This window comes from Petaurus breviceps, unplaced genomic scaffold (assembly GCF_028583685.1).
Source record: "Petaurus breviceps papuanus isolate PSGF00001 unplaced genomic scaffold, PetGlider_PUasm1.0 187, whole genome shotgun sequence".
Lineage (NCBI taxonomy): Eukaryota > Metazoa > Chordata > Mammalia > Diprotodontia > Petauridae > Petaurus > Petaurus breviceps.
Genome location: NW_027185799.1, coordinates 24,999,027 through 25,014,813, shown reverse-complemented (window position 1 = coordinate 25,014,813; position 15,787 = coordinate 24,999,027). Strand labels below are relative to the sequence as shown.

Here is a 15,787-nt window from a genome sequence, read left to right as displayed (position 1 = left end):
GCATCATATTATTGTTCTTAATTCCTTCCATCCACCCTCAATCCCACCTATGGTCTCTACTTCCATTCTCTAGAAAGAGACTGAGGACAATCCAAGAAAACAACAGAGAATATCGTATCTACCAGAGGAATCATGCTGTGGACGAGAGAAATATCTTTGTTCTCCAGTTTCTTCATGTAGCGGACAATATTAGTTTCCGACTGATACCTGTGATAGAACACAGAATCCGTGTTGAGAACCAAATGGGTCCTACACACAGTCTTCTAAAAGTTGGTAAGATGTAACTACTACCCTCAGCATGTATCAGATCAGGCATCAGACAGCACAACAAGAAGGCTGCCTGACAGAATGGATGGGGTGCTCAGCTTGGACATAGGAGATAAGAGCCTTCAGTGTATACCAGCTGAGTTAACAACTCAGAATTCATGGAGTTACTCAGTTTCCTCATTTGTAAAAAGAGGGAAATATTTATACTCACAAGGATATAGTGAGGAGGATGCTTGCTCTGTGTACCTGTGAGATCTTACATGTTACTGCCCTAGGACAATGGTTCCTAACATCTTTATGTGTGTCTTGGACCCCTTTGGTAGCCTGGTGAAGCCTATGGACCCCTTCCCAGAATGATGCTTTAACTGTGCAAAATAAAGTACTTTGGATTAAAAGAGAATATTGAAATATACTTGTAAAAATAATTTTAAATAAAGTCATGGGCTCCAGGTTATGGTCTCAGCTCTAAGAGAAAGGGGCTCTAAAACAGGATAACTCCTAAGGGATTCTTGGTCTGAGGTTTGGAATGGACTGTTAATGGTGATTGGCATAATTAGAAGAAAAAATCATGACTTTAAGGAGAAGAAGAATGGTGAAGGGAATGTGAAGTTAATAGCCCACCAAATTTCTGAAGTTAATACCCTACCTTAAAAATATACTTTTAGAGGTGGCTAGGTGGCGCAGTGAAGAGAGCACCATCCCTGGAGTCAGGAAGACCAGAGTTCAAATCTGGCCTCAGACACTTAACACCTATCCCCCCTCCAAAGAGTATATATATATACTTTTAGGATTTACTAAACTATGGCCCCTATATTTGTCAAGCAAACAAATACTCTGCTGAAAAAGAGGAATATACTTTTAAAGGTTGTGAATCAATCACTAATTGCCTGCATACAACTAGACAGAATGTCACTTGTGATGACAAGTAGCCTCAAATTCAAATTACTTGCACAATGCCAAATGCAGATGTCAAGGGAACTATATTAACCTGTTGAACACTGGATGTGTCAGGAATGGTCTGGTTCTTTTAAATGGGGTCCCTAGGATACCCCTCTTCTCTTCTCCCATGCTCTCAGCAACCAGTTCCTATACCAAGAGAACACAGAAAAATTGTTGTGGATTAAATAAGAGAAGGAAAATAAACATTTTTCATTGAGTTATCTCATGATGATGAATAAAAATCAAGTTTCTGGGACATCTTACTTTATTCAACATTATTTCAACAATTCTTATAAAGTTAGTTGGTGGACAATATAACTGTCACCATTTATTTGACTTACAAGGAAATAAGCAACTATGTATAATGTGGTAACAGTCATTTGGATTGTGAGCATTTTCCTGATAGGGCTACACTCTAAGAAACGTAGACTAAGTGGAAAAAGGTATAGACTTTAAGGACTAAGCAGCAACAGCAATAGGAAGACAGCAGCCCCAGGCATGCCCAGGACTTAGCAAAAAGTTGTGGCATGGGGCAGTATACAAAAGAAGAAATCAAAGGGGTCTGAAAAGAGAGCCTGAAAAGAGGGCTGAGAGGTAGCCCCAAAAGGCCCATGGATTCCTGCACAGGCATCTCAGAACTGAAGCTTGGGTTCAAACACGTAGTTGTCCTCAGCTTTTCAAGAACTAAGGAAATTCCAAAAACAAGTTTGCTCTTTTTCCAGGCTCCTCTCCCTGAGCAGGGAGTTACAGACACTGTAAACTCTGCTCATCTATCTTACAGAAAAAGTTACTATCCTAATTTTTGCCTCAAACAACATAAAATGGTAGAAAGTTATCTAGAGTTAAACAAAAATTGAAATTAAGACAGAGTCAAACCTTTGTATGCATGTTAAAAATTGTCCTAAGTGCAGGTACTGAGTTATTAAGATTAAATTTTTCTTCTTTAAGATTAAATAATTCTTCTTCTGATATAAACTCCATAAAATCAAGGGATTAATGTTCACCTAAAGCCGATTTTATTTCCCCTAGACTAAAAAGAAGGCTAATTGTTTTGTCATGTGGATAATTAGAGAGGGGGGAGGGAAGGAGGGAGGAAAAAGATTAAGGAGAAGGCAGTGATTAGAGAAAAGGTCAAACTCTAAATAAACCAAGGAGGATATAGAAAAGATCTGAGAAGGATTCCATTCTGCCCCTATCCAACAGATAGGGCGAGAGAAAGAATGGATTGATTATCACTTGTCCAACTCTGCACTACACAGTTAAATGGAAAAATACAAGGTCTTTTCATTTTATTCAAAAATGATTATTTATTGAGCACCTACTATGAGACACTGGCCTAGGCACTGATTGGGACAAAGAGGAAGGATATGGTTCCTGCCCTTAAGAGATTTATATACTTAATGAGATATGATATATATGCAAATTAACTATGGATATGAGACAATATGATAAGTACAGAAAAGAAGGTCATACCATGAGAAATTACTGGAATCCATTAACAATGAATCAAATACAGCTCAGATTGTGAAGATGTCTACAACTTAAAAACTGAGCCACAGGAAAGAAAGTGAACCACCACCTTACAACTGGAAAGGACTTCAGAGGCCATCTAGTTTGGTCCAAACCTGGGCAATAACACCCTCTACACCTACAAAAACCCTGATAAGTGGTTATACACTTAGTGGATGACTTCCAAGGAGGAAGAGCTCACTACCCTCCAAGACAACCCATCCTCCTATTTTTTTTGTTTTACATTTTTTTTGGAGGGCAATTGGGGTTAAGTGACTTGACCAAGGTCACACGGCGAATTTTTGTGTTAAGTGTCTGAGGCTGAATTTGAATTCAGGTCCTCCTGACTCCAGGGCCAGTTGCTCTATTCACCGAACCACCTAGCCACATTTCCCATCCTACTTTTTTAAGAATTTATTTTAAAAAATAAAATTATTATTTTTAAGCACTTTTTTCCCCAAATTTTGAGTTTCTCCTTCTCCCTTCTACTCTCTTCTACTCACTGAATAGACAAATGATATCAATTATACAGAGGAAATCATGCAAAATGTATTTCCATATTATCCATATCACAAAAGAAAGAAAACTAGAAAATTATACTTCAGTTTGCACTCAAGAGTTCATTAACTCTCTCTCTGGATAGTATTTTTTCATCATGAGTCCTTTGGAATTGCCTTGGATCATTGTATTGATCAGAGTAGTTAAGTCTTTCACAGTTGATCATCACTATAATATTGCTGTACTGTACATCAGTTTATATAGGTCTTACCATGTTTTGTCTGAACCCACCCCCCTCATCACTTTATTATAGCACAATAGTGCTGCATCACACTTATATGCCACAACTTGTTCAGCCATTCTGCAATCGATGAACATCCCCTCGATTTCCAATTCTTTGCCACCACATAAAAAGCTGCTATAAATATTTTTGCACAGACAAGCCCTTTTCCTTTTCCTTTAATTTCTTTGGGGTATAATCCTTGTAGTGGTATTGCTGGATCAAAGGATATGAACAGATTTATGGTTCCACATTGTTCTCCAGAATATTTGGACCAGCTCACAATTCAACCAGCAGTTTATTAGTGAACCTATTTTCCCTCATTCCCTCCAGGATTTGTCATTTCTGATAGATGTAAAGTAATACCACAAAGTTGTTTTAATTTGCATTTCTCTATTCAGTAGTGATTTAGAGCATTTTTTATATGACTATAGATAGCTTTGATTTCTTCTTCTGAAAATTGCCTGTTCATATCCGTCGTTCATTTATTATTTGGGGAATGGTTTTTATTTTTATAAATTTGACTCAGTTCCCTATATATTTGAGAAACAAGACCTTTACCAAAGAAACTTGTAAAAAATGTTGATATTACTTCATTATGGTACCTTTTAGCAAAATGTAGTTTCCCTCATCATGTCTTTTTGCTTTTGCTTTGTCTCAGATAAAAATTATCTGCTTTTTTTTTAACTTTAGCTGAAGAGTAATAGATTCTGTTTCAGCCCTTTGCTTTGTGTGCATTTTTGTTTTAAGTGTGTCTCTCATAAAGAACATATTGTTGTATTCTGGTTTCCAATCTATTCTATTATCTGCTTCTGTTTTATGAGTGAGCTCAGTCTACTCACATTCACAGTTGTGATTACTGTCTTTCCTTCCATCCTATTCTCTTTTGCTCATTCTTCTCTTTCTTTTTATTCTGTCTCTCCTCAGTATATTTTGCTTCTGACCACTGCTTCTCATGATCTACTCTCCCTTTTCTCATTCCCCACCCCTCATCTCTTATCCCTTCTCCTCTTATTTCCTTATTGGATAAGATAGATTTCTATACCCAGTTAAGGGGTATATATGTGTGTGTGTGATTTCTTTGAACTGATTTCTTCTTTTTTCTTTTTCCTCTTTTACGTGAGAAAATTTTCCCCATTCTACCTCTCCCTTTTCCCTTCTTCCAGTATTCCTTTCTCATCCCTTCATTTTTTAAGATCATCCTAACATAATAAACTTACATTCATGACTTCTGCCTATGTAGACTCCCTCTAAGACCCTAATAAAGATTTTAGGAGTTACACGTATCATTTGCCAATGTAGGAATGAAAACAATTTAACTTTATTTATTCCCTTATGATTACGCTCTCATGTTTACCATTTTATGCATCTCTTGAATCTTCTGTTTTAATGTCAGGCTTTCAATTTAGCCCTGGTCTTTTCATCAGTAGTGCTTGAAAATCCTGTTTCATTATGTTCATTTTTTTTCTCCTAAAGGATTTTTTTGGCTTTGTTGGGTAGGTTATTCTTGATTGTAATCCTAGCTGCTTTGCCTTCTGAGATGTCATATTCCAAGCCCTCTGCTCCTTTAACATAGAAGCTGCTAAATCTTGAGTGATCCTCAATGTGATTCCATGGTATTTAATTTATTTCTTACTGGCTGCCTGCAATATAGTTTTTTCTTGACCTGGGAGCTCTGGAATTTGGCTATAGTACTGGAAATTTTCATTTTGGGATCTCTTTAGGAGGTGAACAATGGATTCTTTCAATTTCTATTTTACCTTCTGGACCTAAGACAGTAGGGTTTTCCTTGATAATTTCTTGAAAGAAGATGTCTAGGCTCTTTTTTTGATCATGACTTTTAGATAGCTCCATTATTCTTAAATAATCTCTCCTCGATCTATGTTCCAGCCCAATTTTTCCAATTTCCTTCTATTTTTTCCTTCTATTTCCTTTGTTTTATTGTTTCTTAATGCCAGTGGAGTCATTAGCTTCCACTTGCCCAATTCTAATTTTTAAGGAATGATTTTCTTCAATGAGCTTTTGTACTTCTTTTTCCATTTGATCTATTCTGCTTTTAAAGGAATTTTTTCCTTCAGTGATTTTTGTGCCTCTTTTACCAAGCTATTAGTTCTCTTTTCATAATTTTCTTGCATCACTTTCATTTCTTTTCCCATTTTTTCCCTACCATTGTTATCTCTTTCTTTAACTCTTTCAGGAATTCTTGTTGGGCTTGGGTTCAATTAGCATTTTTTCTTTGAGGCTTTGCTTTATAGCTGTTTTAACATTGTCTTCTGAATTTATGTCTTAATTTTCCCTGCCACCACAGTAGATTTTATGGTCAACTTCTTTTTTTCTTTTGCTTATTTCCAGGCTATTTCTTGATTTTGAACTTTAAGTTAAAGTTGGGCTTTGCTCACCTAAGGATGGGGAGGCACTGTGCCAAGCTTCAGGCTTTTTTTTTTTGGAGGGCAGTTGGGGTTAAATGACTTGGCCAAGGTCACACGGCTAGTTTTTGTGTTAAGTGTCTGAGGCCAGATTTGAACTCAGGTCCTCCTGACTACAGGGCCGGTGCTCTACTCACTGTGCCACCTAGCTGCCCAAGTTTCAGGCTTTTTAGTGCTTCTGTTTTCAGAATGGGATGGTCCATAGCTAGTTTTTGGCACTTCCAAGGTAGTGTGATCCAGGGAGAGGCATGGTCACTGTTCTCCTCGTCTGCACTCTATTCTTTACCTAGGAAGGGTCCCTGTTCCCCGGTATTCACAAGTGCTAGCACCCCTCTTGGCCTTGGAACTTCAACCAGGATCCCTCTTCCTTTGTGATTAACCACAAGCAATCCTCTCCACCTAGAGCTGAGACCCAGAACTGCTTATGGGCAGTAGAACTTCCAGTCAGCATCAACTGTAACCAGTGTCAGCACAGGATCCTCCGTAATCTCTGTCTGAACAGTTGTCCAGCAGCCACCATCACAACCACCCCCCCTTACTGTCTCTGGGCTGAGAGCTCCTAAAAGCTGCTGCCACTGCCATTTTCACAGACACCTCCAAGACTCATAGCTGGGATTACTGCCTCTCTTCAGGCTCCTACCTGGGCATCACAGACCTCTCCTGTCAAGCTCCTAAACTGCATTTGGCTGGAGAAATAGCTCACTCTGACCTTCTATTGGCTCTTCCACTCCAAAATTTGATTTGAGGAGTTATTTTAAAGTTGTTTGGAAGGGAATGTTGAAAGAGTTCAGTTGGGTTGCTGCCTGTGCTCTGACATCTTGGCCCTGTCTCCATTCTATTTTGGGACAAATCTATTTATAAGGTTCTTTTTTTTTATTTTTGGCTTTCTGGAGGACAATTGGGGTTAAGTGACTTGCCCAAGGTCACACGGCTAGTTTTTGTGTGTGTGTGTTAAGTGTCTGACGCCAGATTTGAACTCAGGTCCTCCTGACTCCAGGGCCAGTGCTCTATTCACTGCACCACCTAGCCACCCCTATAAAGTTCTTTCTTACATCAGGCAGAAATCTACCTATAATTTTTACCCATTATGTCTGGTTTTGCCCTCGGATAGAGGGAATAAATCTAATCTCTCTTCTAAAACACCTCTTCAAATACTTTTTGATCATTGTTCCCCATCCCCCCTCCACAAATGATCTCTTTACTAGGTTAAACATTCTAATTCCTACAACAGGTATTTATATGGTATTCCCGTTAACCTCTTCCCTGCACTGGTTACTCTCCTTGGGGTGGGATGTGCTGTAGTTCATCAGTGTCCATAAAATGGTGACCTCAGAACTGAACACAGTAGTACATATGTGGTCACACCCTCATCACCTCTCTGCAGAGTGCTGCAAAATACATGAGGACTCTCCACCTTCCTCATACTGAACATCATTACCCTCTTAATAGAGGTAAAGCACCTACTTATGGACAAATATTTTCAATGCTTTCAATCATTTTAAGATGTACATCTTGCTCTGTTTGATTACCTTAAGACCATCAAGTGACCACGTATAAGGAGTCATACTCTTATAAGAATTCTCCCAACAGAGACTCAGCAGCTTAATTACTTTCTTATCTTAAAATGCATCTCCGTCTTTGTTGTTCACATACTCTACCGACACCCACACTAGCCGGGTCCCAAAGGAGAATTTTTAGGTATCCAAGTTTCAATATGACTTACCGCAGAGGACTCACAGCCAAAAATCCACAACAGGTCATCCAGATCTTTTTCTGTGACTGTTTCATCAAGGGAAATGCCAAGCTATAAACCCAAACAAACAAAGGAATCATTAACAAGAAATTCCAGGATATCTAAAGAAATACCAAATGAATCAAAAATTGCTGGACAACATTCTCATTAGCCTAATGGAACACAGCTAGTTATGAAGGTATCAAAGGCTCTAAGACTTAAAGGATCCTTAGATATCATCTAGTCATGTTGAATGTTCTCATTTTAACAATTAGGAAATTAAAGTCCAGAGAAGTTAAGTGACTTGTTTAAAGTCACACAGCTGCCAACTAGAAGAGATCATCCCATTCCAAATTCATTGCTCCTTTCATTATGACACAATTGTCACACTTATTCTAATCTACTTGGTCCAAGGTAGACAATATCTGCCCACCCATGTCACCATGAGGAAAGAGGCACCAAAAAGTTATTAGAGGGATGCTGCCCCCATAGCTTCACTTCCTCTGGCATGTCCAGAGTTCTGAGTCATTCTAGACTCTGATGATAGCAGGAGACAAATGATGGAGTATTGTATTCTGGCTGTTCCACACCCCCATGGGCTTCAATGAGAGTCATGGTCAGAAATGGAAGTCTGGATGCACTGTGATCAAAGATCAGCACCCAATTCTAATACTGCTTTGGTTCTAGGACAGGAAATAGGAAGTACAATAGGGAGTATCCCTTATTTTTCTCCCACAGGTGGAGGGAGGTTAAGTGAATTGCCCAAATTCAATTAGCAGATTTAAGAGTCAGAATTAGAATTCAGCTCTTCTGACCTAAATCTGATGTTCTTTCCCCTAAAATAGTTAGGGGAGAAATGCAATCTTGAAGGAGAGAACGTAAGAATGAGAATGGTACAACAGAATGACCCTCCATCTCTGATCTTGAAAATGGACTAAGACTACAATACTAAGAAATACAATACTAAGAAAAAAAAAGGAAAGAAAATGGACAAAGACTACAATAATTACTAGTACTGTTACTAACTAATAATAAAAAATAATAATGATTTGGGGCGGCTGGCTAGGCAGCTCAGTGAATAGAGCACTGGCCCTGGAGTCAGGAGGACCTGAGTTTAAATCCATCCTCAGACACTTAACACTTACTAGCCATGTGACCTTGGGCAAGTCACTTACCCCCAATTGCCATGCCCTCACCCCTCCAAAAAGAAAAAAAGAAAGTAATGATGACAACTAACATTTAGATAGAACTTCAAGGTTTTTGCAAAGTGCCATAAAGGACAACATAAAACCTAAGAACCAAGAACCAAGAGTCACGTGGAAGACATATGCCTCCATTCTCCATCTCTGAAAACACAAAACTCTTCAATATATAGAAGAGATACTTAGCTTGTGGCAAAATTAAGACATGTCAGTCTCAGTGGGAGGAAAGGAGGTGTTTCTAGAACATGCAGCTGCACTTGTTAAGACTCAAAAATGTGGACTTCAAGCTACAAAGAGGTTGTAGAAAGACCAACAGGGGCGGCCAGGTGGCACAGTGAGTAAGAGCACTGGCCCCAGAGTTGGGAGATCTGGGATCAAATCCGGGCTCAGATACTTAGCACCGACCCAGAAACACCTGGCCGTGTAACCTTGAGCAAGTTACTTAACCCCAATTTCTGGAAAAAAAAAAAAAAAAGACCAACAAATTTAATTCCACTTACTGAGCCATCTCTAAAAAGCCGGAAGTTGATCTGCCGCTGAGCTGCTCTATCCAAAACCTCATTTAAGGAACAGCCACATTGGATCTTCAAGGTATCAAAGAACAAGTCATGTTGTAGCTTGTGGCCAGCTCGCTTAAGACCTGGATGAAAACAAAAGAAACAAACACCGGGATATTATATTTATTATATACCAATATTTATTATAAACAAAAAAACTCCTCCATGGATGTCACAAGTAATAAGTTAACATTTATATAGTTCCTACTATGTGCCAGGGACTACTGTGCTAAGTACTTTATGATTATTATGTCATTTCATCTTCACAACAACCTTGGGTAGTAGGTGCCATTATAATTCCCATTTTACATAGGAGGAAACTAAGGCAAACAGGATAAATGACTTGCCCAGGGTCACAGAACTAGTAAGTGTCTAAGGCTGAATTTGAACTCAAGTCTTTCTGACTCCAGGCTTGGTGCTCTATCCACTGAGCCATCTCACAGCCCTGATTGCACCATGAACCTGTTTCCTCTTCTTCTTCCTAAGTCTATGTCGTTTAAGGAAGGAAGGAAAGAAAAAATGAAGGAAGAAGAAAGGAAGCAAGGAAGGAAAGAAAGAAGAAAGGGAGGGAGGAAGGAAGGGAGGAAGGATTTATTAAGTGCCGACTTAATGTACTGAGCACTTTATAAATATTATCTTATTCTATCCTCACAACAATGCTTTAAGATAGGTACTATTATTATCCCCATTTTATAGTTGAGGGAAGTGAGGCAGACAGAAGTTAAGTGACTCACTGAGGATCACAGAGCTAATAAATAGCAGAGATTAGATTTAATATGATTAATTATTATATATATAATTATTATAATTATATATATAATTATTATAATTAATAATAAATAATATAATTAGATTTAATTGATAACCACTGCACTATCTAGCTGGCTCTAGATGAAATATGGGGAAAGATATTGCAATATGCAAGGGCATATGAATATATCAGTTTGGGATGCTCTGTCTACCAATGCAGATTGCATTGTCCATGCCTTAACTAATAAATAAATTCTCACCTTGAAACATTTCTCAGCCATGTTGGCCCCCTTCTCCCATTGACAAATTCTTTCCAGGAATTTGGTAGGACCCAGACTGGACAAGCTTCATTCCCTTCCCAGCTATGCTTTTGACTTTTTATCCCCTTCCCTCCTCCCACCGCCTCTTTCTGCTTCTTTTTCTATGTTGACTTCCCTCATGAGGATGAAAGCTCCCTGAGGACAGGCACTTGCTTTTTGCTTATGTTGTATCCCTAGATCTTAACACAGTGCCATTGTAAATGCTTAATAAATTCTTGTTGCTTACCTGCCTGCCCAAGTTGCTATGACCAAAAAGAATTCAAGGTGGCCGATCTTCTGGTAATTAACTTCTTTAAATTTAGCTAGACTGATGTTCAAACAAGAGATTCTTAGGCTATCACTTTGTCCACACTCAGAGCTTTTATAATTTAATAGAACCAGTCAGACCTTGCATAGACAAGCGAGATGAACTCCCCTCTGAAGGAGGAGAGGCTAAGGAAGAAGAGAAGGAGGAGGACGGAGAACAAGGTGCCAAGGATGAATCTGAAGACAAGGAAGATGAAAAAGAAGAGGGCAATGAATCTGGAGAAGAAGACATGGAAGCCAAAGAGGAGGAAGAAAAGGAAGAAGATGCTGCTGGAGAGGAAACTATAGAGCAGAAGAAGAAAGGCTGCGTTCTTTTTATCTTGGTTTCCCCGCAATCAGGTCAACAATCCCACTGCTATGCAATCTATTGAGCACTGAATGCTGTAAAGAATAAAGAAACCACATATTTAAAAAAACAAAACCAACTAATCTGAGATGATATAGATTGAAAGCCATTGTTGTGGGGCAGCTAGGTGGTACAGTGAGTAGAGTACCAGCCCTGGAGTCAGAAGGACCTGAGTTCAAATCCGGCCTCAGACACTTGACACAAATACTAGCCCTGTAACCCTGTAACTTACCTAGCCATGTGATCTTGGGCAAGTCACTTAACCCCAATTGCCCTGCCCTACCCCTCCAAAAAGCAAAAAAAAAAAGTGTTTGTTGTGCTAAATGTCTTCCCCTATGCAAGAGAGTTTGGTGCGATTTTTGATAGCTTCCCTAGCTGGCTACCAGATGGCACATGGTATATGCTTATGAATTCTGGGTTGATGGCAGTGTGGATGATTCAGATGTCTTCAGTTTCACATGAATAAACAAACTCATGGATATAAACATTAAACCTGATGAAAAACATAATTAATCTTTGGAAACCTTTGGTGGTTAGAAAATAATGACCCCAAGTTATGTTCAGTAACTAACAAATAAAGACATCCTAAAACAGAGATTTATATGTATATATGTGTGTGTGTGTATATGTATGTGTCTATATGTATATATGTATGTGTGCATGTGTATCTAGGTATGCATATGTGTATAGATATATAGATAAAATAATCAAAAATAAATAAATTAAAAGGGAGTAGCTAGGTGGAATAGTAGATAGAATACCAGTCCTAGATTCAGGAGAACCTTATTTCAGAGATGGCCTCAGATACTTCACACTTACTAGCTGTGTGGCCCTGGGCACCTGATTGCCTCACAAACCACTCCCCCCCAAAAAATCCTGGCATAACCTTTGAGAAACCAAGGTCATCTTCAAGCCATGATGAAGGATAGGAGGATCATGGTGGAGGCAGGGAGAGCTATTTCAAGCTTAGCTTTGTGGGTTTCCCACCCCTTAGTGGACACTGTGAAACACATAGAGCCTGCAGAAGTGTTAAATTATTGCATGGATCAGAACAGAACAAAAGTCAAATCATATAGTTAAAAGATAACTTAAGATGGAGATATGTTTTGTATGATTTCACATGTATAATTGATATCATATTGTTCACCTTCTCGGTGGATAGGGGAGGACTAAGTGGAAGAGAAAATTTAGAAATCAAAATTTCAAAAAGAATTTTAAAAATAAATGAATAATGATTTTTTTAAAAAGAAAAAAATAACTGGAAACAGGAAAATAGGAAAAATCTAATATATTATGGTTACTCTAAAAGGAAGGTATTAGGTAGGACCAGCCCCACACCAGTATAATAAAAGGGGTATTCAATACATTCATAACTTTTCCCACAGTATTCAGTTAATAATAAAAAATTTTTAGCAGAGTAGCAGAAGGAGTACTAGACCTGTAGACCAAAAAACCTGGATTTAAATCCCAGTTCTAATCTGTATGATCTTGGGAAAGTTATTTGAGCCTCAGTTTCAGCATCTGTTATTGGATGCTATTGGAGTTATTGGAGCTATTGGATATCATTGAAAGTCATGGGAGCCTCAGTTTCAGCATCTGTAAAATGAGTACTTTTTTTACTCCCTACCATCACAGGACTGTTGCCTAAAGCAATATGTAAATGTGAGTTATTATGGGATATTTTATCCCCCACCTCCCTGACTTTGAACAGATGCCCATGTCTGAACTGGTCTCTCTCCTTACCTGTGCCTGGAAGAATCCTTAACTTCCTCCATGTCATGGGCAGGACCTGACCCAACCCAATTATTAATGCCCTCACATTGTCTATGTACCTGTTGTATCCTGATATAATAAATAGAGACTGTTTGATGTTCATCTTTATATCCTCAACACTTAGCACAGTGCCTTGTTTTCTTTTAATTTAACATTAAACAACATGCTTATTATGAAAAGAAAATTGCCTCTGTAACTAGAAACCTGAGTTTTGGCTATACTCCATACTACCAAGTCATCTCTTATCTATCGAAGTCACTTAACCTCTCCATATACTCTGCTCCCTAATAGGCTGCATGTGCTCACCTAGAGCCTGTGGTGGGAGGTTTGTTTTTCAGGAAGGCACAACTTTCATTACTTTGTATTCAATGGGTAATGAGAGTTGTGATGATCTCTGAGGTTTTGCTTTGGGGCTCACTTTGGGAAGACTTCTATAATTTGACCAGATGAGGCTCTGGGTAGCCACTGAGCCCCCCAACTTTGAAAACACAGATGTTGGTGCTTCTCTCTCTGGTGACTAACTAGGTATGGATGTAATGGTCAGACAGCTAGAACCCCTGTCTGTTTAATTGTGTTATTTTCTCTTGTAACTTCTGTTTGTATTCTCTGAAGTTCCAGGTACCGAGTGCTGACTTTTTCCCCTGAACTAGGTAAATGATATATGTTTGATTGATTAAAGTAAGATTGTTAACCCTTTTTGAGTTGCTTTTCTTTAGAAAAGCAGATCAAAGAACCTGTACTAGCAGCCATCCTGGGTATGCTAGGGTGCTTGCTGCTATACAGGGTTACTAACCCTGTCAATCTTGTTAAAAATTATGGAAATATGAATTATTATGACATTACTGTGATGGCAAAAAGCAAAGGCTAGTTAGTTGCTGTGGTTGGTGAACAAGCAACCGTGTCCAATGATAGGAATTCTTCTGAAAGGAAGAAATTGATCTACTATATCCCTTCCCAATCTATGAAGTTTACAGTAGACAAACTACTCACCTTCAGCTAGAATCAAGGTGGCATTATGCACCCTCCTGGCAATGTGCTTGAGCCCACTGGAACCATGGTAGATGGCAAACATGGCAGCCACATTAGCCAAAAGGGCCTAAAAACCAAAACATTTCAGGAATTAAATCCAGATATGGCTAAAAATGGTTAATGTGATGATCACTAGATATCTGACGTCGTTTGAGAACCAGCTGATGTTATGAATACTATACTGAAATTCCCTGTGTTTGACCATTTAAGAAATGACCATTAGAATTTTCATTTAAGAGTTTGGGGCAGCTAGGTGGCACAGTGAGTAAGAGCGCCGGCCCCAGAATTGGGAGGACCCCAGTTCGGTTCCGGCCTCAGGCACTTAACACCCACACACAAAAAAACTAGCTGTGTCGGGGTGGCCAGGTAGCACAGCGAGTAAGAGCACTGGCCCCAGTGTCAGGATGACCTGGGGATCGAATCCAGGCTCAGACACTTAGCACCCACCCAGAAACACCTGGCTGTGTAACCTTGAGCAAGTTACTTAACCCCAATTGCTTAAATAAATAAATAAACTAGCCGTGTAACCTTGGGCAAGTTACTTAACCCCAATTGCCCTCCAAAAGGCAAAAAAAAAAAAAAAAAAGAGTTCAGCATAAAGATAAACCCCATATGTGTGTGTGTATACATATAGATATATTTACACACACACACTCATACATGAGAAAGGCACCATGGTACAGGAGAAAGAAGGCTACATCTGGAGGTGGAGGACCTGAGTTCAAATTCTAGCTCTGACACTACCTATACAACCTGGAGCAAGTCACTTGACATCCCTGGGTCTCGGTTTCCTGATCTGTAAAATGAGATTGTTGGACTAAATGACTTCTAGTATCCCTTCCAATTCTAAATTCATGATCCGATGATCAATAATTTGTATAGTGTGCTTCTGCGCAAGAAAGCAGCATAAGACAGTGGAAGCCAGGGCACCTGAATCCTGACCCACAGACCTGCTGATCTTGGGTATAGCAGCTATACCTTCTGATTTGTAAAATGGCAAAAAAAACATGGTCTTTCCAAACAACTTTCCAGGGCCATGACAAGGAAAATACTTTGAAAACTTTGATACCATAGAAAAATATGATCTGTTATTAATATTTTGGGCTTCACTCTGCCCCTGACTTGCTGTGTAACCTTGAAGAAGTTCCCTCCTTGGGCCTCAATTTCAGCTTCTGTAAAATAAGGGGGGTTAAACTACATGAAAAGGCAGCCAGATGACTCAATGGATAGAGAACTGAGATTGAATCTGGCCTCAGCTACTTACTAGCTGTGTAAACCTTAGCAAGTCACTTAACTTCTGTTTGCCTTAGTCCACTGAAGAAAGAAATGGCAAGCCACTTTAATATCTTTGCCAAGAAAACCCTATGGACAGTGGGCATGAGGTCACAAAGAGTCAGACGGAACTGAATGAATGAACAACAACAAACTATATGAGCTCTATTCACTTAAATGAGATTTCCCATATAATGTCAAACTTTTTTATGTATTAGTTTTGCTGAACTGGTTTTTTTCCTCCTCTTTCTTTTTTAGTCTTTGGTGTAAGGAATAGCGCTCTGGGAGGAGGAGAGGGAGAAAAATATATTGGGAAATGTCAGTGACAGAAAAACAGAAAATATGAATAATTTTTAAAATTTTAAAAATAAAAGTCAGGGCAGCTAGGTGGCACTGGGGCAACTAGGTGGCACCGGCCCTGGAATCAGAAGGACCTGAGTTCAAATCTGGCCTCAGACACTTAACACTTACTAGCCATGTGACTTTGGGCAAGTCACTTAACCCCAATTGCCCTCCAAAAAGCAAATGAATGAATGGATGGATGGATGGATGGATGGATGGATGGATGGATGGATGGATGG

The 15,787-nt window shown here is 39.0% G+C and overlaps 1 protein-coding gene across 1 annotated transcript in view; it reads right to left on the bottom strand.

Annotated features, from left to right (window-relative positions):
• Window positions 1–15,787, bottom strand: part of GLDC (glycine decarboxylase) — a 114,149-nt gene that overhangs the window by 47,241 nt on the left and 51,121 nt on the right. The window contains exons 9-13 of the mRNA XM_069090759.1: window positions 13,896–14,001; window positions 9,354–9,493; window positions 7,643–7,723; window positions 1,256–1,353; window positions 123–207 (exon numbers count right to left, since the gene is read on the bottom strand). Of these exons, the coding sequence (XP_068946860.1) occupies window positions 123–207; window positions 1,256–1,353; window positions 7,643–7,723; window positions 9,354–9,493; window positions 13,896–14,001 (510 nt within the window). The remainder of the gene's footprint in view (window positions 1–122; window positions 208–1,255; window positions 1,354–7,642; window positions 7,724–9,353; window positions 9,494–13,895; window positions 14,002–15,787) is intronic.